The sequence below is a fragment of the Lipotes vexillifer genome, unplaced genomic scaffold (assembly GCF_000442215.2).
Source record: "Lipotes vexillifer unplaced genomic scaffold, Lipotes_vexillifer_v1.1 scaffold636, whole genome shotgun sequence".
In the NCBI taxonomy this organism is placed as follows: Eukaryota; Metazoa; Chordata; class Mammalia; order Artiodactyla; family Lipotidae; genus Lipotes; species Lipotes vexillifer.
In genome coordinates this window covers 40,602-66,310 of record NW_006786547.1, presented here as the reverse complement: position 1 = coordinate 66,310, position 25,709 = coordinate 40,602, and the positions used below count along the sequence as shown (strand labels likewise).

The following is a 25,709-nucleotide window of genomic DNA, read 5'->3' as shown; positions in this document are numbered from 1 at the left end:
TGGCCAGAGAGTCTAAGGATATTTGCAGGGGAATCTGCAGTGTCTTCAAGAGTTATGGAGAGGTTTCTGATCATATCTTGCGCATATTTACTCCTAACCTAACTCCTTGTGCATATTTACTTGAAACCAAGTGATGGATTTATTCACAGCGTTTGCTACGTTTACCCATTTAAGCCAGGGGTCAGTCAGGTTTTTAGTGTATGTCGGACTAGAATCCCCTCCCCTGAAATAAAGAGCCTTCCTACATGCCTTGCAAAGATGGGTGCTGCTGGTGGGGTCTCCTAGTGAGTGGAGACAAATCTGATCTAGATAGTCGGGATAGGTCAGAATCTTTGGTGACGGATCCAGCAGTCTGAAAGACTAGCCCCGTTGGTAAAAGAGTTGCACGATTGAAGTGTAAAGTCATGATCTGTCGTCTTGGGCCGAAGTAATCTGTGTCCACGTCAGCTGCTTTTCTTCCTCTCAGTTCGATTCGGAGGTCTCCAGCATTTGAACAGGATGAGATGGGGTGCTTTGGTTTTGTTTTGAAGGATGGCTGAGGCTCTGGGTTCCCACAGAGGGAGGGGGAGGGGAAAGGCAGGCGGGGAGGTGGCCTCATCCCTGAGGGAGGCTCGGAAATGGATTTTCTCTGTGACATGTGGGTGGCAGGTGAGGTGAGGTGAGTGGGGGGCAGCACGGAGGGAGCTGGTCCTCGCCTCAGCCAGCCTGGCTGTGCGTAGCCCGGGGCAGGGCAGCAGAACTGAGGCAGCCCCAGCTTCCCGGTGCTGGGGACCTGGGAGCTGTCCAGCACGGAGCCTGCTGAAACCAGCAGGGGCTTGACCTGCGGGAGGCTCTGCCAGGGGCCCTCTGTGGCCCGCTGCCCCTCTCTGCTCCAGGGCCTGGGGATCAGACCAGAGAAGGGAATGCTGGGGATTCTTCAGCCGTGAAATGTTTATCCAAGGTTCAAGTCCCTGAAGTTTACTGCCATCTGGGTAGTGAGGAGGACCTGGTGCCGTCCCTTCCAAGGAGATTTCAGGGCAGTCTTTGTTCTGACTGATTTCAAACCAGAGAGGTGGGAGAAAATTGGACACGTTAGTTTGGTAAAGTCGTAGCCAGGTATGTGAGGGAACTGGAAGAATCCAGGACCCAGCCCAGTTTATAGGCACATGACAAAGCCTTAGAGACGACTATTAGGGTTAGAATCTAATCTCTCTAAAGGGACAAACATTTTTTTCTCTGTACAACACCCCCACTTTTTTATCAAAGATAATCATAGTAAAACTAATAATTTGTTTGTACTAAACTTGGCCTGATGATTTGTATAAGTGCAGCAAGAAGAGTGACTGATCATTTGAGTTCTTTTTAAGGCTGCTTTGTTACAAATTTTCATAAAAGGAGTCTCAGACTGAGCTCTCAAAAGCCTTCAAAGCCAGGAAACCAAACCAAGGACATGGCCATCAGATTTGACCTGCAATACCTTTTCAGTCAAAGCCCAGCCCCGGCTGGGGCTGCAGTCCTGGCGCGGCCTCCCCGCTTTATTCCCACTGGGGGTCTCAGCATGGTGTCTGGGGGAAGCTGGTGTTCCCACTGTGGGTGGGAGCGCTGAACGACATGGCCCGGTGGGGAGGGGCTCTTCACATCCAGAAGCTCCGCTCTCCCTGGACACCAGATGCTGCTGACCTGGCCCCGGCCCTTGTCCACTCTGAGGACACCTTGGCAGGCAGCCTGTAGGGGGAGATGCACTGGCTTGTGGTGCCTGCAGGGCCGAGGCTTCCCTGTCCCCAGGTCCTCTGGGCACAGGTGTGCACCCTGCCTGTCTACATGGGTGGCTTCTCCCTTCTAGAGGCTCCAAAGGGAAAGACATCAACACCATCAAGTCCCTGAGGGTCCTGCGTGTGCTGCGGCCGCTGAAGACCATCAAGCGGCTGCCCAAGCTCAAGGTGCGAGTCTGGAGTGGGGCCGTGGGTGTGTGTGTGCCCTCATGTAGATTGTGCGTGTGTGTCCATGCATGTGCACACGTGTACATGTAGGTGTACGTTGTGGGGTGTAACTGGCCTGGTACCCTGCAGCTTCCCGTGAGGGGTGAAGATGAGCAGGGCTGAGGGGAGGCCCCGTGTCGCGTGCGTGGGGCGGGCTCTCAGCTCTGTGACCCTCCCTGAGGGGCTCATTCTCCGCAGTGTCTTGTAAGGCTCCTCCTCCTCAACCCAGGGGCGCCCGATGGGACAGCGGGTTTCCTCAGCAGCTGTAGTGCAGGGGAAGGGGCTGCGGAGGGAGGGAGGTGGGCTCACAGGGAGATGCGGGGAGGGCAGGGTTCCCGGAAGCGTGGGTGTGGCTTTAGAATTGTGCTACAATCTAATAGTTGCTGAGCTTGTATTTAAATTCACTTAATCCTCCAAGACTGTGTGCAATAGCGTTCGGAGCAGCTTGGACACGCGGGCCGTGGAGACCCTAAGCAATGTGGGGTTACGGCAGGCAGTTTGCTTAGAGCCGCGTGTGAAGGGGCGGCTCCGGGGGTGATGGAGGCTCCAGGGGTGGATGGGCAGGGTCTGCGCTGCCAAGGCAGCTGCCTGTGTCTGGAGTGTGCCAGGTGGGGTCTCGGGAGATGGTCGTGGATCTGCCTTTGTGCACAGCCAGCCGGAACCAGGGCCAGGGCAGCCTGGAAAGGCTCACTGGAGAACAGTGAGAGCCCCTGACAGGAGGCCCGGGCAGTGCTAACAGACGGGAGTCTCCTCTGGTTCATGGACATGCCCCAAGTCCCTGTCCTGAGCTGGCCTCGGCATCACCGCTCCCCCATCCCACTTCCCACCAATAGGCAGGGGCCAGGCATGGTCCTCGGCCCGGCCCTGTCCCTTCCCTCCGCGTCAGCCCGTGGCCTGGCAGAGTGGCCTGACCCGGCCCCAGCACCAGGTTCCCCTCGGCATCTGGCCCCCCTGCCTGCAGCGCCTTTTCTAGCACCTCCTGCCCACCCCCTCCAGTCCAGGATCACCCTTCTGGAGGAGGACGTGGCAGGCAGCTTCCGGTCTCAGTCCAGCCCCTTGCGGTGGTCCGGGGCCTGGGCCCCGCCCCTCACGGCTCCGCCCTCCCGCAGGCTGTGTTTGACTGTGTGGTGAACTCCCTGAAGAACGTCCTCAACATCCTGATCGTCTACATGCTGTTCATGTTCATATTTGCCGTCATCGCGGTGCAGCTCTTCAAGGGGAAGTTCTTCTACTGCACCGACGAGTCCAAGGAGCTGGAGCGGGACTGCAGGTAAAGCGGGCAGGGCGGCCCCTCCGTCCCCAGCGCCGCGCCTCCCGGCAGGACAGGCCCTTCCTGCCCGCACACCTCAGGGAGCTCCGCGTGGCCCCTGCCGGGCGTCCCGTCGGCCCTTGAGATCCAGGCTGGGCCCTGAGGTCAGAGGGCCGCCGCGGGGTTGGAGCCACGTCCCCGTCCCGCCGAGGCCTTGGGCCCCAGCAGAGCAGACAGGAGAGGCGCCCTCAGGGAGGAGCGCGGGGGAGGGTGGTGCCGTGTGGATGCCGTCCTGGACACATGAACGGAATCCTGTGATCTGGGGTCTTGTGTGTCCAGCTTCTACCACTAGCGCGGTACTTGGTCCCCTTTAATGGCCAGACGTTTATTCCTTCTTAAGTTACACCTCATTGTACTGATCCAGTTATCTGTTGGTGGACATTTTGGCCGTTGTGATTACTGCTGCTTTGAACAACTTTTTCTGTGGATAGGTGTTTTCATTTCTCTCGAGTATGAACGTAGAAGTGAGATTGCTGGGTCACATGATGATTCTCTTTATCAGTTTCAGAAACTGCCAGACTGTTTTCCACAGTGGCTGAACCATTTTGTGTTCCCACCAGCAGTGTCTGGGAGTTGCGATTTCTCCACATCTTTGCCAATACTTGTTATTTTCCTTTTTAAAAATGTAATTATAGCCATGCTGGTGGGTATAAAGTGGTGTCGCATTGTGGTTTGATTTGCATTTCCCTGATGATTCACGATGTGGAGCCTCTTTTCACGTGCATGTTGACCATTTGTAGGTCTTCTTTGCAAAAATGTCTTTTTTTCCTGAATATATTCAGGAAAAAACGCATACGCCCTTTTTGCCCAACCAAGCAAGCTTGCAATGGAAATCTGCGCTACAATGAACTCTCACTTCCAAGACTAATTCATCTATTCATTCATTTTACAAATATCTTTTTTTTTTTCTTTTTGCAGTACGCGGGCCTCTCACTGTTGTGGCCTCTCCCGTCGCGGAGCACAAGCTCCGGATGCGCAGGCTCAGCGGCCATGGCTCACGGGCCCAGCCGCTCCGCGGCATGTGGGATCTTCCCGAACCAGGGCACGAACCCGCGTCCCCTGCATCGGCAGGCGGAGTCCCAACCACTGCGCCACCAGGGAAGCCCTGTCCTTTTTATAACCGATTGTAATTGTTCTTAATATAGCCCTGATACAAGTCCCTTGTCAGATAGATGATTTTCAATATTTTGTCCCATTCTGTGTGTGGATGATGTCCTTTGAAGCACAAAAAAAGCTTTCAATTTTGATGAAGTCCAATTTATCTGTTCTTTTCTGAGGCCCCCTGTGTTTTCTTCTAAGAGTCTTATAGTGTTAGCTCTTACATTTAGGTCTTTGATCCATTTTGAGCTAATTTGTATACATGGAGTGAGGCGGGGTCCACATTCATTTTCTTACCTGTAGATACCCAGTGCTTTCAGCACCATCTGTTGAAAAGACGGTTCTTTCTCCACTGAATGGATGACCCTTTTCAGAATTCAGTTGACCGCAGACACAGGGGTTTATTTGGACCCTTTGTCTCTAACCTCTGACTTGCTCTGTGTTCCCACTCCCAGGGGCCAGTACTTGGATTATGAGAAGGAGGAGGTGGAGGCTCAGCCGCGGCAGTGGAAGAAATACGACTTCCACTACGACAACGTGCTCTGGGCCTTGCTGACGCTGTTCACAGTGTCCACGGGGGAAGGGTGGCCCATGTGAGTGCCCCCCGGCTGGTCAGGCTAGAGCAGAGGGGCAGCCAGAGTGGGGAGTGCAGACTCTGCGTCCGTCACTAAGCAAATACCCCCCGGGCTCTTGTACTTACCGGGTGAGACATGGCCCTGCCCTTCGAGGGTGGGCAGCCTGGGGAGCAGGAGATTAGCCAAGAGCACAGCACCATGACCTCCTGAAAACCCTTGTTTAGTGGCTGGGGGCCGAAGGGAAGATGGGCCCCTTGGCATCTCCCTGTGCTAGCCTCTGGCCGCAGTTAAGGGGAGCCCAAGGGATGCGTGCGTTCCAGGGGCTTCCTTTGGGGCTGAGAAGACCACCCTTCAGAAGGCAGGATCGATGCTCTGCCAGGAGACCCTGCTCAGCCCAAGGCTTTCTGGTGACAGGCGAAGCTGGGTGTGGGCAGGTTACCTGGTGTGAGGTGGGAGAGAGCCGGGCAGCGCAGGACTGCTGGACCTCTCCCACCTCTCCTCCAGGGGATAGGGCCTCAGGCACACTGAGGCATCCTCTAGGAGGTTCCCCCAGTAGCCCTGAGTATAAGCCCTACTGGCGAGACAGGCCCCCGCTGGGAGCCACGGCCCTCCTGAGGAGCAGGCCTGGCTTGCACATGGCACCGTCTCTGGGCTCAGCCGCAGAAGCCTCACCTGTGACGCGGGTCTCGTCTTTCCCGGGGCCTTGTCCTCCTGGGCTCCCCTGATGCTTGGCGCTGGTTCTTGGCCCAGGGTGCTGAAACACTCGGTGGACGCCACCTACGAGGAGCAGGGCCCGAGCCCTGGGTACCGCATGGAGCTGTCCATCTTCTACGTGGTTTACTTCGTGGTCTTCCCCTTCTTTTTCGTCAACATCTTTGTGGCCTTGATCATCATCACCTTCCAGGAGCAGGGGGACAAGGTCATGTCTGAATGCAGCCTGGAGAAGAATGAGGTAGGCGGCTCCCCTCCCACTTCGTCTCCTCGCGGGCTCCCCTTCTGCACGGGGCTCCGCAGGGTCCCAGCTCCCCCTGCCCCTTCCTTCCTGTGCAGAGGGCTTGCATTGACTTCGCCATCAGCGCCAGACCCCTGACGCGGTACATGCCCCAGAACAAGCAGTCGTTCCAGTACAAGACGTGGACGTTCGTGGTCTCGCCGCCCTTCGAGTATTTCATCATGGCTATGATAGCCCTGAACACTGTGGTGCTGATGATGAAGGTGCGTGGGGCCTGCGTGGTGGATCCCGGCGCCCGTGGGGCGGGAACCCGACTCCAGCCCGGCGGAGGGTTGGCCTCCTGGGCTATGCGCAGGAGTGGGCGTCGCCCCGAGGGCTGGTCAGCTCAGGGTGCCTGCGCAACCCTGGGCCCCCAGTCGTCTGTGGGCTGAGATCGTGAGAAGTTTCTGGGAGACAAGGGGAACCGGGAGGGGGTCCCCGTGCAGGAGGCATGTGTGACAGGTCATCGTGAGCCCCGTGGGGTGTCTCAGGGCAGACAGGCCTGGGGCCAACGGTACCCCTTCCCCGGGCAGTTCTATGACGCGCCCTACGAGTACGAGCTGATGTTGAAGTGTCTGAACATCGTGTTCACGTCCATGTTCTCCATGGAGTGCGTGCTCAAGATCATCGCCTTCGGGGTGCTGGTACGTGCCTTGGCCCCTCCTGGCCTTTAGGTGTCTGCATTCTGGCTCCCCCAAACCTTAGGGGGCCCACCATTTGGAGCTGGGGATTCCCTGAACCCTCAGAACACATGTGACCCTGGAGGGGCCCCAGGGAGGGGGCTGCCAGGGTCTACCCGCACCTCTGCCCCCGCCCAGCTCCTGGAAGCGGGTGGGGCCAGGCTCCTTCCCTCTGATGCGTGGCCTTGTGCACTCCCACCTGAGGCGGCGCGTCTGTCCACTCGCCGCCTTCTTGACTAGAGGCCACCTCCTGCAGCTCCTTGTCTGGCAGAGCCCTCACCGGCCCCAGCACTAACTGCCTTCTTCCTCTCCAGAACTATTTCAGAGACGCCTGGAATGTCTTTGACTTTGTCACTGTGTTGGGAAGTATTACTGATATTTTAGTAACAGAGATCGCGGTAAGTAGCATCTCCTGCCCCTGCAGGGCCCCAGGGGGTTTCCTTCCAGAGGTGTTCCCTCACTGAGCCTCCAGGCCCTGATGGCGTTAGCGCCTGCTCGGAGCAGAATTCCCCGCGAGCTCTGGAGATGGAAGCTCCTCTCCAGAGGCGAGTGTGGGGATGAGTTTGCGGGGAGAGGGTGGGTGTCCTCTCGGCAAATGCTTTTTCTTGGATATGAAATTGGTTCCCAGGAGGTCTTCTGGGCTGGTGGCCTGAGAATCACCTGGGAGCTCCATGGTAACAAGTGACTAGGAAGATAAGGATCTCCTAAATTTGTGTGTATCTAATACATGCATATCTAACAACTGGTGCCAAAAAGATACAAACTAAAACCAGTAAGAATTTAGAATATTTTAAAGTATTAAGTTTGTTTTACATATACGTGGGGTGTGTGTGTGTGTGTGTGTGTGTGTGTGTGTGTGTGTGTGTGTGAAGATAAGGATCTCCTAAATTTGTGTGTATCTAATACATGCATATCTAACAACTGGTGCCAAAAAGATACAAACTAAAACCAGTAAGAATTTAGAATATTTTAAAGTATTAAGTTTGTTTTACATATACGTGGGGTGTGTGTGTGTGTGTGTGTGTGTGTGTGTGTGTGTGTGTGTGTGTACACATGCTGGAGATTCTTATTCTTACTAAAATACATGGATTATATCTAAAAACTGACTGAGGACTAGAACATGAACTTGTCTCGACAAATTTGAAAGAATCTGAGTCATAAAGCGGTATTCTTTAAGCACAACATGTTACGTTCGAATTAAATGGCAAAAACCACATTTATTTTCCTTAGGTTGAATTCTCTAGGAACAGACACCAAGGTGAGGGTTCTTAGAAAAGTTATGTCTTAGGACGTGTTCTGAGGCAGAACCTGTGGAGAGAGGTTTGGGGAGGTGGATGGGGAGAGAAGGACCAGAGGTGCCGGTGAATCGGGTCATCCCCCAGGGGCTCTGGAGACAGGGTGGGTCACACCTCAGAGCTGCAGAGTTCTTACCTCTGTGCCCACCAGTCATCGGCTAAAGGCTGTGCCCGGGGTGTCGATTCCCAGACACCCGAGCGCCCCGAGGGCGGGCGAAGCAGGCTCTGGCTGCCTGCGCGGCTGCGGGTGAAGGGCCACGTGCAGGGTGGGGGCATCTGCTCGCAGCCCTGGCCCAACCTAGCTCCGCCCACACCTCACGTCGGGTCCCGTTGCTGTCTTCAGGGTGGTGCTGGTCACGACTTCTGGGAGGCGGGGCTTGATAGGAGGAGCAGGGCACCTGCTGCTGTGCTGGGGATTTGCGTCATCGCCGGGGTCCCCTCACCTCTGACCAGCCCTCTGGTGCTCTGGTTGCTGGTCTCGCCAGGTGACCCAGCCCTCTGTGCTGTGCGGCCTGGGCCCTGCTTGCCATACCCTGTGTGGCTCTGGCTGCTGTGATGGTCCAGGCACAGTTCAGACTGGTCCCAGGAACTTGTAGAAAGGCCCCGGGAGCCCCTGATTTCCAGATAGACTTCTCCCTGCCCCTGTGCAGGGGCAGCTCTGCCCTTCACACCCTGGCCAGCGTGGAAACTCTGGGGAACCCAGAGTGACAGGAGCCACCACGGCCTTCCTGTGTCCCACAGTGGAAGTGGTCTCCAGCCCCTCTGAGTCAGGACCCCGAGATACGCCTAGCCTGAATTTGTGGGGATGGTGACACAAAGTCCCAGTGGGCTGCTGGAGTCATGGTGACAGGGGCCACCTCCGCTTTGGCCCTTGCTTCCTGGGTCCATGAGGTTTACAGGTCAGGCACCCAGTATGTCCGTTGGCCGTCAGTTCATCTTGAAGTGCAGCACCCCGAACCCCCTGAGGTGCCCCACCAGGCCAGCTCTTTTCTGTGCCTGTAAGAGGCCATCTCAGCATTTTATCAGAGCGACACCTCCTGAGTTACGTGGAGTGTGACATGCCGGTGGGTCCTGGGTCTCCTGCTCCTTTGCCCCCCCCTCCGCTTGCTCTGAGTTGATGGCATGTGGCATCCCCTGTTGGTCAATCTCTGACGCTAGGGCATCAGCAGAGGCAGGCCCGCACCCAAGATATGAGTGATCCTCGTTGAGACAAATCACTGTTGCTTCTGGGTGAAAGGTTCTCAGGTAGGCAACTTACCACCAAGTGGCTGAGTGACAGCTCCAGACGTGGTTCCCTGTAGAGGCCTAAAGGTGGTCTCTGCTCACAACGAGCTGGTGTTCAGTAGCGGCCGTGGCTGGATCAGCCTTGCCAGACACAGCCTTTATCCCAGCCGTCACAGTCACTGCCTTTGTGGGTCTGCCGTGTGAGCGGGGGCTGGGAGGACAGAGGCTTGCTGACATCTGTTGTCCACACAGCCTAAGGCGCATGGGGTTTTCGTGTCCCTACGGCTGTAGGTGTCCGGGGTGGACGTTAACATGTGATGCCTAGACCTGCACATGGTGCCCATTCCCACATCCAGAGGTGGCCTCTGCCACAAACTTTATTCCCTCCAGAGGGCTGACCAAGCTGTAGCCTTTGCCTAGGACCCTGTGGTCCTTACCACCAGCAACTTCACGCACACACGCACACACACGCACACACACGTGCTGTGGCGGATCGGGCACATCGCCAGAGCTCTGCCCCACCACTGTCTTTCAGGCCAACGCCGCCTGGGGCTCTGGTGAGGCCTGCACCAATGCATTAAGCCAGTCCCTCCATAACCAGGTTGGAACTTTCCTCGACATTTAGTGATCATCCCATGATGTGCTGGGGAGGGGTGAGCTGAGGAAGAGACAGTGGTGCCGCAGAGGTGAGCGGTGTGGGGGCCAGGCCAGCCGTCGTGTGACGGTGCCCTCTAGGCTTGCCCAGGTGTGGCCCCGGATGTAGCACTTCCACGGTGCACTGGGCTGTTGCTGGGCTGGTGGCACATGGCCCATGAAGACGAGCCGTCTGTGGGTGAAATCCAGGGTAATCTAAAACGGATTAAATGTGAGATTTGCTCACGTAAGTTTGCTGCGTCTCATTACAGCGCCAGCAGTCCTGACCATAGACCTAACGAGGTAGGCGTGCAGGACCTCTTTGTGGAATATGACTAAGCTTTATTGGAAGATGCTAAACGAGACTTGAATAGATGGAGTTATACGTTGTTAATTAATAAGTAGTGTCAGTGCCATAGAGATGACAGTTTCTCCCGACTGATCTGTAGATTCAATGCAATTTCAATAAAAACACCAATGATTTTGTTTTTCTTTTTGTTTGTCTCTTTGTTTTGGAATTTGACAAGCTGCTTCTAAAATGTATAAGGAAGAGCAAAGGCTCCCAAATAGCCAAGATACTTAATAGTAAGAAGGTGCTCCTGGGGTGCCGTGCCAGGGAGGCGACTTCCTGCAAAGCTGTAGCAGTCTAGACCGTGTGGAGTAGCCCAAGAGCCTGGAATCAAGCCCACTTGCGTGTGGGAACTCGGTGTGTGACCGTCTGTGGGCGTAACTAATGATCAGTACAGGAGAAAGAGGAATTGGGTCTTGGCTTGCACCATTCACAAAAATACTGCAAATGGAGGAAAAGACTTAAATATCAGAGACAGAAACTTTAAAGCTCTTAGAAGAAAATACAAGAGATTATTTTTAAGACCTTGAGATAAGGACTGATTTGTTAAGCAAAATATATATAAAGCACCAGCCATAACTGGAAAAAGATTGTATAATATAAAATTTCTGTGTATCAAAAGGAGAAAGGCCAATCCATGAACAGGGGAAGGATATTTGCGTCACATTCCTTCATGTATACACGTTAAAATATTTATGCAGTGCCTATCATGTGCTAAGCACTATTCTAAGTGCTGGGACAAAAGATGAAAATCCCCGCTCATTCTAATGGGAAAGACACATGGTGTCAGACAGTGACCAGGGAGAAGGCAAAAGCAAAGGGGGTGTGAGACACTGGGGAGCTGTGATTGTGTGCCACTGAGACGGCGACCCCAGATCAGGAAGTCTGGGCTCGCAAGGAACCCGAGCAGGTGACAGCTGGGGGGCAGCGAGTGCAGAGACCCCGCCAGGGGTGAAGAAAGAGTGGGCGCTGTGGCTGCACAGTGAAGACCTTGCAGTCGGTAAACCTTGGCTTTTCTTTTGAGTGAGATGGGAGGATTTGGAGGGTTTTGTGGAGAGGAGTGACACGATCTGGCGTTTAAGAGCACAGCCCTGGCAGCTTTGTTGAGAATATTGTGCAGGGCGCAGGCAGAGGCAGCGAGACCAGTCAGGGCTGTCTCAGCCGGGTTCCCCCAGAAACAGACCCTGAGACAAGAATGTGGTGCACGTCGTTCACCTGGAAGCCAGCAGAGAGGCAGGCAGCCTGGGAAAGGCGCTATCAAGTCAGCTACCATTACTACCCCGGGGCTCTCCCAGCAGCCGCTGTCTGCCGCGGGTTGAAGGCTGCTGGGGGGAGGGGGCCAGAGAATTATTTTTTCAGCAGTTCGCCCTTCATTAATGTTAGGGCCTGGGTATTGTGTCCTGGCCTGGGAAAGCTCTCAGAGACAAAGATGTAAGTGCTGACAACTGGGTAGTGGGCCTTGGAGGATGCGTGTGCGGCCGAGCGTTACTGCTGTGAGCCAGGAGAGGAGCTGGGAGCTGGGATGCGGTCAGACATTGTCAAGTTCTGGGTGTAATTTCCAGGTAGCGCTGCAGATGGGTCGGACGTGGGTGTGAAAGATGAGGCAAGGATGGCATCATACTTTGTCGTCTGAGCGCTTGGAGAAGTGGACTGTCATTCACTGAAAAGGGAGGGAATTGTGAGGAACAGGTTTGCCGAGGGCGGTCCGGCTGCACTTTGTCCGTGTTAGAGTTCCGCCCTGCTGTCCTCCCAGGAGTCATCCAGCGGGCAGCCAGAGGAGACTCAGGCCAGTGACGTACGGCTAGGAGTCGTGAGCCTGTACGATGAGACGGGCTGAGATCCGTGGGGGAGGAGTGTGAGGCCAGCATGTAGGGAGCAAAAGGCTGGAGGGCGGCCTTGCCGGCTCGCGGTGGAGGTTAGTGTCCAGAACGTGCAAGGCTCTTCTGGGAGCAGAAGGTACGGTGGGGCATCTTCCAAAATAGAAGACACAAATGGCCACAGACAGATACTCAACCTTACTTGTAACCAAAGAAATACAAAGTGAAACGGCACTGAGATGCCATTCCACACCCAGCGTTTGTCAAACGGAAACCCTGAGGTTGCCGGCTGTAGGCGAGGATGTGGACACTGCTGCTGGGTGTCGGTCGGCTCGGCCTTGCTGGAGGGGCGGGCGTGTGTGCCTGCTCAGGGTGCCTGGCAAAGGGACCTGGAGACGTTTCACACGGATGTTCATGGCAGCGTTGTTCGCAGCAGCGGCGGCAGAAGTGGTTTATTGGCACAGTGAACGGCACGCGTATTGCGAGGATGCTTCCGCAAAGCGGTGTTTGCTCAGAGTCAGAGCACAGGTTTGCCTGAGCCCGAGAGGGCCACGTACAGTCTAATCCCGTCACAGAGTTAAGAACAGGCAAGTATAAACGTGTTTTAAGAGTCTGAGGTAAAACAGTGAAGAAAAGCAATTATTAACAAGAATTAAGGGTAGTTACTACATCTGGGGAAGAGAGAGACAGGAAGGGCTTCCAAAGTAATGGTGACATTCTGTTTTTTAAGCTGGGTGATGAATATATGGATATTTTATTACCTTTATTTAAAATACGTGTGTGTACGTGAGATGTTTCATGGTTTTGAAAAGTCAGTGATCTGAATAATCCAGGCAAAAAGCTGAAAGCTGCCATCTTAACAACAAAACACGGTGATTTGTTCCCCCGGCTGCTGGCCTTGCAGCATTGCCCGGGCGCCGCCCCTTCGCTGGGCACCTCTTCTCACCCAGTTCCCCAGCGTGGTTTCTGCCTAGGCGCTCCGCCTCCTTGGGCACAGGAGTCTTTATGCCCCAGACAAAGGCATCCAGACACTGGGCTCCCGACTGCTAGGACACAGACCTGGGGGTTTGGGCGTGTGTGTGCCCCCTCGGCAGAGGGGTGACGGCTGGGAGGGCACCCACGGGAGGGGCAGGCAGGCGTGCCCGGCTGATGTCGCAGAGGCGCTGTCTCCCAGGGGCACCTCCCCACAGAGAGGTCCCTCAGCTGCTGGAAACTCGAGGGAGGGCGGCTTGCAGATGTTCGAGAACTTAATCCCAGCAAGACCTCCAGGGTAGCCACCACCAATCCTGGACGCCCAGCAGGGCTGGCGGGAGGGCTGAGAAGCTGCTTGGTCTGAAAGCTCAGCTGCCCCGGCCACTAGTGATTTCAGAGGGCCGTCTTCACTCTGTCCTGCCTGGAGGAGGAAAGGTGAAAGGAAGCCGTCTTGTGGATTTCGGTGTCTTTTTTTCTTTCTCCATTGTAGTCACTTCATGTGTTACTTTGTGGATGCACTTTTTTTTCCTTAGGCAAAAATATGAGTGTCAGTTCCCACCCCCGACTTAAAAATCACCATAGAGCAAGAGTCTTAACCAGGGTCACGTAGAGAACGCGCTCTAAGCAAGCATAAAACTGACATTGATTTCTTTGCCTGGAAATAAAAAAATAAGTGTCTGTGAGTCATCTTTGGATTTGCATTACAAACAGAAATGCAAATGATGCCCCTGTCTGCATAACCTACAGATTTCAAAAATGTGTTTTGATTTGGTACATTTTAAGCAAAATATGCAAAGTTTACCAAAATCCTAAAAATTTCCAGTGAAGTATTCAGAGTTTGAGTTTTGCTTGTGTTGGTGACTCATTTTCTCTTGTTTTGTTTCTGTTCTTGATTTACCCTCACCTACCTGCTGACTCACGTCACCCAACCAACATACAATGCGAAAACCATGTCTCCGTCTGTATGTTGTGCGCCTGCCACTCAAACATCCCAATTTGTAAATAATACGCAAATATCCATCCATGAAAACATCACATATAGGAAACGGTTGGTTTCATGACTTTAAACAGTTCTTAAAACTCCTCGCTTTGCTTGCTCCGGTCCTCCTCTCTTCTGCTTCCTGTCACCCCTCGCCACTGCCCTTCTGTGCTCAGAGCCCAGCTGCACCCACCCCTCTGGCCTCTCACGCACTGTCCCGGCTCCTGGGGTCCAGCTGGGGCTTATGAGGGCCCCCCAGGGACCACCTGATCACAGGAACTGGCCTTGGGCTGAGAGAGGAGGTAGGGGCTTCTGAGTGAGAGGCAGGTAAGTGATGAGACTGGCTCAGAATTGGGTAGGTTTTGCAGGATGTGAGTTTGGACCTGATCCCCGAAAAGTCCATGGTTTCTGCTGCACAGTCATCTCCCTTCTTCTCTGTCTCTACTGGCAGACCGAGTGGACTCCACTCTGCCCAGTGGCCTCTGACAAGGTCTCCTGTAGGGTCCTCCCTGGACGTATCTTCCGTGGGCGCCTGGCTGGGGGGCACCAGGCTGGGCGGTTGGCCTGAGTAGAAAGAGGGGCACTGCCCCAGGAGGGAGCAGAGGGCTGGGCCCTCAGCCAGCGTCGCTGATTCTCGTGTGCCCTGGTCAGCGAGCTTGTGTGGAGCCCGTGCAGGTGGTGTGGACGGAGCCTCCTTCCGGGTGAGGGGAGAGAAGATGCTGGGAGCAGAGTGAGCTGAGGCCATGACTGCAAGTTCGTGCAAAGTAGCAGATTCTGAGATTCCTGCTACAGAAGGTGAATGCTTGTGATAAAGGGTTTCACAATCGGAGCAGAAAAGCTTGAGTTTTGAGAAAAGGCTGTTGATGCTGCCGAAATACCAGGCCACGTCTTTCGCACAGGCTCTGCTCGTGGCACCAGGCCTCTGCTCAGCCCTTCCCGTCCACCCGCTCTGTGCCCTCCTCTGCCTCCCATGTCAGCGTCCAGGATACTGTGCGTGTGTGGGCTTTCTCCACAGGCTTTCTCTCCTTTCTCTCTGTCTCTGCCCCATCATCGGCCCCCTTGAGAACGAAGCTGAGTAGGAGAGCAGCTTGTCCCACGCTCAGCTGCACCTCATCCCTGGCACGTGTGTGGTCCCCCAACACGTGCACAGTGTGTGGGGGGGCACCTCATTGTGCTGTGACTCTGACCAGAGGCAGTGATGCGCTTGGATGCAGGAGACGTGGGCCTTGGCCTGGGCTCCGTTTGCCTCTGTGGTGGCGTTTCAGTGCTCAGTGCACCATAAGTTCCTTTTCTCAGGGGTTCCTCGCCCCCGGGCATGATGTCCTAACACCTCCATCGTGTGGAGGTGGAAGCTGGCGCTCAGTGGAGCTGGGGACCAGTGTCCCCTCAGCGTAAATCAGCTCCATGTTGAGGGCTGTGAAGCTGACCTTTCCTGGCTCAGAGGCAGGGGCCATAAGGAGGGGCCTGGCTTGGAAGTAGATGGGGTTGCTCGTGGGTACAGCAGAAACCATGGACTTGGGGGGTCGGGGCATGTTGCATCCACCTCCAGGGGGTTGGCTGAGGCCAGGGGTGACGGTGCGCAGCAAGGGGGAGGCCGCTGTGTGCTTGCTGCCCCTGCTGTCCCGCATGCAGTCTGCATGGTGGTGTCTGGCGGCTCGCGCACGGGTGCAGCCATGGTGCACTCAGCCTGTCACACTGTGCTTGTGGCATCTGTGGCTGCTGTCACCTCCGCCCTCACGGCTCTCTAGGGCTGTCTGTCTGTTGGCATCTGCACCCTCTCCTACGTGCCCGTGGAGCCCCGAGAGAGAAGCCGGGGAGGAGGGGTGGGACCTGGGTCTCAACAGAAAGTAGGATGGGGCTGCGTTCATGCATCCAGTAACTGGAAGGAACAGTGGCTTCCGCTGCCCGCTGTGGCCTCCGTCTCTTCCTTCTTACCCAGAAGCTTATATTTCCCCCCAGTATTTTCAGGAAATCTTGTCTGTCCCAACCGTCTGAGCAAATTGCTTCGGTCTCGGTCCCTCCAGACTCACCTGCGCAGATGGTTTGAAAGCAGACACCCCTGAGGTGGCAGCTCCCCCCTTGCTGTGCTTTACTGTCTTGTACAAAGGGTCCCCTGGCACCGTAGGCAGTGCCCCCTTGCATCCCTGTGCCCGTCCTCCTGAGGCGACTGGCTCACCTGAGAGTCCTCAGGCCCGTGGGGCTCAGAGAGTGTGGATATGTCTCATCCGTCCTGTCTACCCCTGAGGTTCTCTTGCCCCAGCACGAGCCGGTGAGGGAGCTGCAGGGAAACGAGTACACCCTCCAGGGTCACACCCCAAGGTCCACTTCTGCCTGCTTGCTGATATGGACCACAGTCATCCCTCCTCGTGCCTGCCAACTGCCCCCTCTCCCTGTGGCACTGTCCAAAACCCGGGAGCCGTCCCCCAGGGTAGCTGTAAGCCCCTCGCCAGCAGAGACAGTCCAGAGACCCTGGTGGGAAGCAAAGAAGCCAGCCCCTGAGACAGGCAGTGGAGGGGCGGAGTGAGGCCCATCTCCATCGATGCCTCGTCCCAGCCAAGGCCAGATGGGCAGCCCTGGAGGGAGGACGCGGCTCTGCCCCGCCGCCTCCTGCGTGAGCTCTGCCGCTGCACCTGTGCTCTCTTTTCTCTGTATTTGACCACTGCATCTGGCAGCACAATGAGTCAAGCCTGAGCTGCTTGCATATTTCAAAGCAGCCAAGTGTGGGGAAGCTGCCCTCAGGCTGCGCGTGGGCACCTGGTCTCCAAGCAGACAGGGCAGGAAGCCGCCCGGGCCCGCGAGCACCCCTGCCTACTCACGGACACCGAGCAGGGCCGTGCCCCCGAAAGGGCTGGCCAGGAATTCAGGTGCCCCTGGGCCAGGGTGGAAGCCTTGCTCCCAAGTCATCCGTGCAGTCCAGAGACGGTTGGGTTTGTTTGTGCCTGACTTCGACCCTTTGGATGAGGGGGCCGTGTGAGATGGCTTGGGCTCTCTGGGGCAGACACCGGGTAGTGGGCTGCAGAGGTGTCTTCCCTGGCGTGGGCAGCAGGACCGACGCCACCTACGCCTCCTGTGGTGACCTGCGTGCGGGCACCTGCCCAGGCCCGGAGGAAGGGCCTGCCTCTCAGCTGGGCCCCAGGCAGGCCGGGGCCTTGCTGGCTGTGTGGTAGCCCTGCCCCTGGGCGGCTGGGCCGTGCCCTGTGAGAGGCCATCAGTGTTGGAGGCCTGGCTTCAGACACCCTCCCCTTCCGCCTGGCAGCCAGGGGCTGCTTCATGGGACTCTCCTGTGCCCCTCCCTGTGGAGGGCGTTTCTCTGATTTGCTGCATGAGACGCGGTTTGCAAAGACAAGCTTCACTCTTGGAAGGTTTCCTGGTGGCTGATTGCTGCTTAGACCGTGAAGCGGCGACTTTTCGTTCCGCCCCCTCTCTCCACCCGCTTTTCTTTGGGGCGCAGTGACTTGGGGGGGGGCGGGCTGGGGACGGCTGCCCTGCGCCCGTGGGGGCTGGGGGGGCGGGCTGGGGGGCTGGTCTCCGAAGGTCGCGGCACAGCCTCTGCTGCCTCCGCAGGACAACTTCATCAACCTCAGCTTCCTCCGCCTCTTCCGCGCTGCCCGGCTCATCAAGCTGCTCCGCCAAGGCTACACCATCCGCATCCTGCTCTGGACCTTCGTCCAGTCCTTCAAGGTGAGGCTGCGCATGGCCAGGCGCGGCCTGACCCCTCCCGTGTCGTGCAGGCCGGGGCGGGTGCCCACACCTCCGTGGCCCCCGTTGTCCCGTGAGGACGCTTTCAGATTTACGGACAGCATCTTGTTTATGCTCACTAAGGGCTGAGGCGGCTTTTATGGCTTCATTTGTAGATGAATAAGTTGACGGTAGCTTGGTGGTCAGTGGGGCGGGTCTGCAGTCAGCTGAGGCCAGTGTGGCCCCAGAGCCCCGGCCACCGTCTGCTCTGCAGACGAGGCTCAGGCTGGGGGCAGGCCTCCCTCCTGGAGCTGACCTGTCCTCCCTCCTGGAGCTGACCTGTCCTCCCTCCTGGGGCTGACCTGCCCTCCCTCCTGGAGCTGACCTGCCCTCCTGTGTCTCTACAGGCGCTGCCCTACGTGTGCTTGCTCATCGCCATGCTGTTCTTCATCTACGCCATCGTCGGCATGCAGGTGGGTGCGCACAGGGCCATCGCAGGATAACGATGGCAGGTTCGCACTTCGGCAACGTTTCTATGAGCCAGGTGCCCTTCTAAGCGCTTTATGAACTTAATCCTCAGAAAGACTCTTCTGTGGCTGAGGCCAGGCAGTGCCACCCTTTGTGGGCAGATGCCCGGCCCTGCTCTCTAGTGGAATCCTGCTGGGCTGTGCTAGGGCGCCGGTGGGCTGGGCGCTGGGTGCTGGGCCCCCACGGCGGTGGAGTGTTTGAGCACATCTGCAGGATGCCGAGCGGCCTGTGGCGCAGCAGCTGGTCATTCTTTTGGCCCAGCAGCGCTTCTGAAGGACAAGCGTCCTGATCCTGTACAGGAGATTATATACTGTTTTTTTTTTTTTTTTTTTTTTGCGGAGCACAGGCTCCGGACGCGCAAGGCCAGCGGCCATGGCTCACGGGCCCAGCCGCTCCGCGGCACGTGGGATCTTCCCGGACCGGGGCACGAACCCGCGTCCCCTGCATCGGCAGGCGGACTCTCAACCGCTGCGCCACCAGGGAAGCCCCAGGAGATTATATACTGTTGAAGGAAAAAGTCAACAGGATCATACCAGGTCACTGTCCTGGTCAAGATTAGCTTTTGCGTAACTTACATTTATTTTGTCAAAGAACGCTTTGTCAGCTATTTGGGAAAATGTTTAAAATACACAAAGCAGTGTCCCAGTTGATACTTTTGGCATCTGGCCACTTTCCAATAGTAGGGATGGGAGATGGACTCAAATGTTAATTTGTGGTGGAAGGAGACAGTGTCTAAAGGTTAGCTGAAAACTGATTTTTAAACTCTATTTCCAGGGGTTGAAAAGTTGTCTTGCTTAAAATTTGCTGAGATCTGATGCTGTTTAAAACAATTTTTTTTTTTTTTTCTTGCTTTGGTATGTGGGCATACAAAGACATATGTCACTGATCTTTATTTTTTTAATTTTATTTTTAATTTATTTATTTTTTACATCTTTATTAGAGTATAATTGCTTTACAGTGGTGTGTTAGTTTCTGCTTTACTACAAAATGAATCAGTTATACATATGTTCCCATAGCTCTTTCCTCTTGCGTCTCCCTCCCTCCCACCCTCCCTATCCCACCCCTCTAGGTGGTCACAAAGCACTGAGCTGATCTCCCTGTGCTATGCGGCTGCTTCCCACTAGCTATCTACCTTACGTTTGGTAGTGTATATATGTCCATGCCTCTCTCTCGCTTTGTCACAGCTTACCCTTCCCCCTCCCCGTATCCTCAAGTCCGTTTCTCTAGAAGGTCTGTGTCTTTATTCCTGTCTTACCCCTAGGTTCTGCATGACATTTTTTCCCTTAAATTCCATATATATGTGTTAGGATACGGTATTTGTCTTTCTCTTTCTGACTTACTTCACTCTGTATGACAGACTCTAGGTCCATCCACCTCACTACAGATAACTCAGTTTCGTTTCTTTTTATGGCTGAGTAATATTCCATTGTATATATGTGCCATATCTTCTTTATCCATTCATCTGATGATGGACACTTAGGTTGTTTCCATCTCCAGGCTATTGTAAATAGAGCTGCAATGAACATTTTGGTACATGACTCTTTTTGAATTATGGTTTTCTCAGGGTATATGTCCAGTAGTGGGATTGCTGGGTCATATGGTAGTTCTTTTTTTAGTTTTTTAAGGCACCTCCATACTGTTCTCCGTAGTGGCTGTACCAATTCACATTCCCACCAGCAGTGCAAGAGGGTTCCCTTTTCTCCACACCCTCTCCAGCATTTATTGTTTCTAGATTTTTTGATGATGGCCATTCTGACTGGTGTGAGATGATATCTCATTGTAGTTTTGATTTGCATTTCTCTAATGATTAATGATGTTGAGCATTCTTTCATGTGTTTGTTGGCAGTCTGTATATCTTCTTTGGAGAAATGTCTATTTAGGTCTTCTGCCCATTTTTGGATTGGGTTGTTTATTTTTTTGTTATTGAGCTGCATGAGCTGCCTGTAAATTTTAGAGATTAATCCTTTGTCAGTTGATTCATTTGCAAATATTTTCTCCCATTCTGAGGGCTGTCTTTTGGTCTTGTTTATGGTTTCCTTTGCTGTGCAAAAGCTTTGAAGTTTCATTAGGTCCCATTTGTTTATTTTTGTTTTTATCTCCATTACTCTAGGAGATGGGTCAAGAAGGATCTTGCTGTGATTTATGTCATAGAGTGTTCTGCCTATGTTTTCCTCTAAGAGTTTGATAGTTTCTGGCCTTACATTTAGGTCTTTAATCCATTTTGAGCTTATTTTTGTGTATGGTGTTAGGGAGTGATCTAATCTCATACTTTTACATGTACCTATCCAATTTTCCCAGCACCACTTATTGAAGAGGCTGTCCTTTCTCCACTGTATATTCCTGCCACCTTTATCAAAGATAAGGTGACCATATGTGCATGGGTTTATCTCTGGGCTTTCTATCCTATTCCATTGATCTATCTTTCTGTTTTTGTGCCAGTACCATACTGTCTTGATTACTGTAGCTTTGTAGTATAGTCTGAAGTCAGGCAGCCTGATTCCTCCAGCTCCATTTTTTGTTCTCAAGATTGCTTTGGCTATTCGGGGTCTTTTGTGTTTCCATACAAATTGTGAAATTTTTTGTTCTAGTTCTGTGAAAAATGCCAGTGGTAGTTTGATAGGGATTGCATTGAATCTATAGATTGCTTTGGGAAGTAGAGTCATTTTCACAATGTTGATTCTTCCAATCCAAGAACATGGTATATCTCTCCATCTGTTTGTATCATCTTTAATTTCTTTCATCAGTGTCTTATAATTTTCTGCATACAGGTCTTTTGTCTCCTTAGGTAGGTTTATTCCTAGATATTTTATTCTTTTTGTTGCAATGGTAAATGGGAGTGTTTTCTTGATTTCACTTTCAGATTTTTCATCATTAGTATATAGGAATGCCAGAGATTTCTGTGCATTAATTTTGTATCCTGCTACTTTACCAAATTCATTGATTAGCTCTAGTAGTTTTCTGGTAGCATCTTTAGGATTCTCTATGTAGAGTATCATGTCATCTGCAAACAGTGACAGCTTTACTTCTTCTTTTCCGATTTGGATTCCTTTTATTTCCTTTTCTTCTCTGATTGCTGTGGCTAAAACTTCCAAAACTATGTTGAATAAGAGTGGTGAGAGTGGGCAACCTTGTCTTGTTCCTGACCTTAGTGGAAATGCTTTCAGTTTTTCGCCATTGAGGATGATGTTGGCTGTGGGCTTGTCATATACGGCCTTTATTATATTGAGGAAAGTTCCCTCTACACCTACTTTCTGCAGGGTTTTTATCATAAATGGGTGTTGAATTTTGTCAAAAGCTTTCTCTGCATCTATTGAGATGATCATATGGTTTTTCTCCTTCAATTTGTTAATATGGTTAATCACATTGATAGATTTGCGTATATTGAAGAATCCTTGCATTCCTGGAATAAACCCCACTTGATCATGGTGTATGATCCTTTTAATGTGCTGTTGGATTCTGTTTGCTAGTATTTTGTTGAGGATTTTTGCATCTATGTTCATCAGTGATATTGGCCTGTAGTTTTCTTTCTTTGTGACATCCTTGTCTGGTTTTGGTATCAAGGTGATGGTGGCCTCGTAGAATGAGTTTGGGAGTGTTCCTCCCTCTGCTATATTTTGGAAGAGTTTGAGAAGAATAGGTGTTAGCTCTTCTCTAAATGTTTGATAGAATTCGCCTGTGAAGCCATCTGGTCCTGGGCTTTTGTTTGTTGGAAGATTTTTAATCACAGTTTCAATTTCAGTGTTTGTGATTGGTCTGTTCATATTTTCTATTTCTTCCTGATTCAGTCTTGGCAGTTTGTGCATTTCTAAGAATTTGTCCATTTCTTCCAGATTGTCCATTTTATTGGCATAGAGTTGCTTGTAGTAATCCCTCATGATTTTTTGTATTTCTGCAGTGTCAGTTGTTACTTCTCCTTTTTCATTTCTGATTCTATTGATTTGAGTCTTCTCCCTTATTTTCTTGATGAGTCTGGCTAATGGTTTATCAATTTTGTTAATCTTCTCAAAGAACCAGCTTTTAGTTTTATTGATCTTTGCTATTGTTTCCTTCATTTCTTTTTCATTTATTTCTGATCTGATTTTTATGATTTCTTTCCTTCTGCTAACTCTGGGGTTTTTTTGTTCTTCTTTCTCTAATTGCTTGAGGTGCAAGGTTAGGTTGTTTATTCGAGATGTTTCCTGCTTCTTAAGGTGGGCTTGTATTGCTATAAACTTCCCTCTTAGAACTGCTTTTGCTGCATCCCATAGGTTTTGGGTCGTTGTATCTCCATTGTCATTTGTTTCTAGGTATTTTTTAATTTCCTCTTTGATTTCTTCAGTGATCACTTCGTTACTAAGTAGTGTATTGTTTAGCCTCCATGTGTTTGTATTTTTTACTGCTCTTTTCCTATAATTGATATCTAATCTCATGGCGTTGTGGTCGGAAAAGATACTTGATATAATTTCAATTTTCTTAAATTTACCAAGGCTTGATTTGTGACCCAAGATATGATCTATCCTGGAGAATGTTCCATGAGCACTTGAGAAAAATGTGTATTCTGTTGTTTTTGGATGGAGTGTCCTATAAATATCAATTAAGTCCATCCTGTTTAATGTATCATTTAAAGCTTGTGTTTCCTTATTTATTTTCATTTTGGATGATCTGTCCATTGGTGAAAGTGGGGTGTTGAAGTCCCCTACTATGAATGTGTTACTGTCGATTTCCCCTTTTATGGCTGCTAGTTTTTGCCTTATGTATTGAGGTGCTCCTATGTTGGGTGCATAAATATTTACAATTGTTATATCTTCTTCTTGGATCGATCCCTTAATCATTATGTAGTGTCCTTCTTTGTCTCTTCTGATAGTCCTTATTTTAAAGTCTATTTTGTCTGATATGAGAATTGCTACTCCAGCTTTCTTTTGGTTTCCATTTGCATGGAATATCTTTTTCCATCCCCTTACTTTCAGTCTGTATGTGTCTCTAGGTCTGAAGTGGGTCTCTTGTAGACAGCATATATATGGGTCTTGTTTTTGTATCCATTCAGCCAATCTGTGTCTTTTGGTGGGAGCATTTAGTCCATTTACATTTAAGGTAATTATCGATATGTATGTTCCTATTCCCATTTTCTAAATTGTTTTGGGTTCGTTATTATAGGACTTTTCCTTCTCTTGTGTTTTTGTCTAGAGAAGTTCCTTTAGCATTTGTTGTAAAGCTGGTTTGGTGGTGCTGAACTCTCTCAGCTTTTGCTTGTCTGTAAAGGTTTTAATTTCTCCATCAAATCTGAATGAGATCCTTGCTGGGTAGAGTAATCTTGGTTGCAGGTTTTTCTCCTTCATCACTTTCAGTATGTCCTGCCACTCCCTTCTGGCTTGTAGAGTTTCTGCTGAGAGATCAGCTGTTAACCTTATGGGGATTCCCTTGTGTGTTATTTGTTGTTTTTCCCTTGCTGCTTTTAATATGCTTTCTTTGTATTTAGTTTTTGACAGTTTGATTAATATGTGTCTTGGCGTATTTCTCCTTGAATTTATCCTGTATGGGACTCTCTGTGCTTCCGTTATTGTAGGTCTTTTCCTTCTCTTGTGTTTCTTGCCTAGAGAAGTTCCTTTAGCATTTGTTGTAAAGCTGGTTTGGTGGTGCTGAACTCTCTCAGCTTTTGCTTGTCTGTAAAGGTTTTAATTTCTCCATCAAATCTGAATGAGATCCTTGCTGGGTAGAGTAATCTTGGTTGCAGGTTTTTCTCCTTCATCACTTTAAATATGTCCTGCCAGTCTGTTCTGGCTTGCAGAGTGTCTGCTGAAAGATCAGCTGTTAACCTTATGGGGATTCCCTTGTGTGTTACTTGTTGTTTTCCCCTTGCTGCTTTTAATATGTTTTCTTTGTATTTAATTTTTGACAGTTTGATTAATATGTGTCTTGGCATATTTCTCCTTGGATTTATCCTGTATGGGACTCTCTGTGTTTCCTGGACTTGATTAACTATTTCCTTTCCCGTATTAGGGACGTTTTCAACTATAATCTCTTCAAATATTTTCTCAGTCCGTTTCTTTTTCTCTTCTTCTTCTGGAACCCCTATAATTCGAATGTTGTTGCGTTTAATGCTGTCCCAGAGGTCTCTGAGACTGTCCTCAGTTCTTTTCATTCTTTCTTCTTTATTCTGCTCTGCAGTAGTTATTTCCACTATTTTATCTTCCAGGTCACTTATCGGTTCTTCTGCCTCAGTTATTCTGCTATTGATCCCTTCTAGAGTATTTTTAATTTCATTTATTGTGTTGTTCATCGTTGCTTGTTTAATCTTTAGTTCTTCTAGGTCCTTGTTAAATGTTTCTTGCATTATGTCTATTCTATTTCCAAGGTTTTGGATCATCTTTACTATCATTATTCTGAATTCTTTTTCAGGTAGACTGCCTATTTCCTCTTCATTTGTTAGGTCTGGTGGGTTTTTATCTTGCTCCTTCATCTGCTGTGTGTTTTTCTGTCTTCTCATTTTGCTTATCTTACTGTGTTTGGGGTTTCCTTTTTGTGGGCTGCAGGTTCATAGTTCCTGTTGTTTTTGGTGTCTGTCCCCAGTGGCTAAGGTTGGTTCAGTGGGTTGTGTAGGCTTCCTGGTGGAGGGGACTAGTGCCTGTGTTTTGGTGGATGAGGCTGGATCTTGTCTTTCTGGTGGGCAGGTCCACATCTGGTGGTGTGTTTTGGGGTGTCTGTGGACTTATTATGATTTTAGGCAGCCTCTCTGCTAATGGGTGGTGTTGTGTTCCTGTCTTGCTAGTTGTTTGGCATAGGGTGTCCAGCACTGTAGCTTGCTGGTCGTTGAGTGAAGCTGGGTGCTGGTGTTGAGATGGAGATCTCTGGGAGGTTTTCACCCTTTGATATTATGTGGAGCTGGGAGGTCTCTTGTGGACCAGTGTCCTAAAGTTGGCTCTCCCACCTCAGAGGCGCAGCACTGACTCCTGGCTGCAGCACCAAAAGCGTTTCATCCACACGGCTCTGAATAAAAGGGAGAAAAAGTAGAAAGAAAGAGTAGAAGTAGGAGGAAATAGGAAAGAAAGAAAGAAAGGGAGGGAGGAAGGAAGGAAGGAGGGAAGGAAGAAAGAAAGAAAGAAGAAAAGAAAGGAAAGAAAGAAAGAAAGAAAAGAAAGAAAGAAAGAAAGAAAGAAAGAAAGAAAGAAAGAAAGAAAGAAAGAAAGAAAGAAAGAAAGAAAGAAAGGAGGGAGGGAGGAAGGAAGGAAGGAAGGAAGGAAAGAAAGAAAGAAAGAAAGAAAGGAAGAAAGAAGATAAAATAAAATAAGATAAAGTAACATAAAATAAAGTTATTAAAATAAAAAATAATTATTAAGAAAAAAAATTTTTTTAAGAAAAAAAAAAGAAAAAGGAACAGATAGAACCCTAGGACAAATGGTGGAAGCAAAGCTATACAGACAAAATCTCACACAGAAGCATACACATACACACAAAAAGAGGAAAAGGGGAAAAAATCATAAATCTTGCTCTCAAAGTCCACCTCCTCAATTTGGGATGATTCGTTGTCTATTCATGTATTCCACAGATGCAGGGTACATCAAGTTGATTGTGGAGCTTTAATCCGCTGCTTCTGAGGCTGCGGGGAGAGATTCCCCTTTCTCTTCTTTGTTCTCACAGCTCCCAGGG

General features: G+C 51.2%; 1 protein-coding gene across 1 annotated transcript in view; it reads left to right on the top strand.

Annotated features, from left to right (window-relative positions):
• The window catches only part of CACNA1B (calcium voltage-gated channel subunit alpha1 B), a 197,347-nt gene that overhangs the window by 141,063 nt on the left and 30,575 nt on the right, over positions 1–25,709 (top strand). The window contains exons 26-35 of the mRNA XM_007458994.1: positions 1,823–1,919; positions 3,068–3,228; positions 4,821–4,958; positions 5,691–5,892; positions 5,991–6,155; positions 6,465–6,575; positions 6,926–7,009; positions 13,944–13,949; positions 17,445–17,561; positions 17,966–18,031. Of these exons, the coding sequence (XP_007459056.1) occupies positions 1,823–1,919; positions 3,068–3,228; positions 4,821–4,958; positions 5,691–5,892; positions 5,991–6,155; positions 6,465–6,575; positions 6,926–7,009; positions 13,944–13,949; positions 17,445–17,561; positions 17,966–18,031 (1,147 nt within the window). The remainder of the gene's footprint in view (positions 1–1,822; positions 1,920–3,067; positions 3,229–4,820; positions 4,959–5,690; positions 5,893–5,990; positions 6,156–6,464; positions 6,576–6,925; positions 7,010–13,943; positions 13,950–17,444; positions 17,562–17,965; positions 18,032–25,709) is intronic.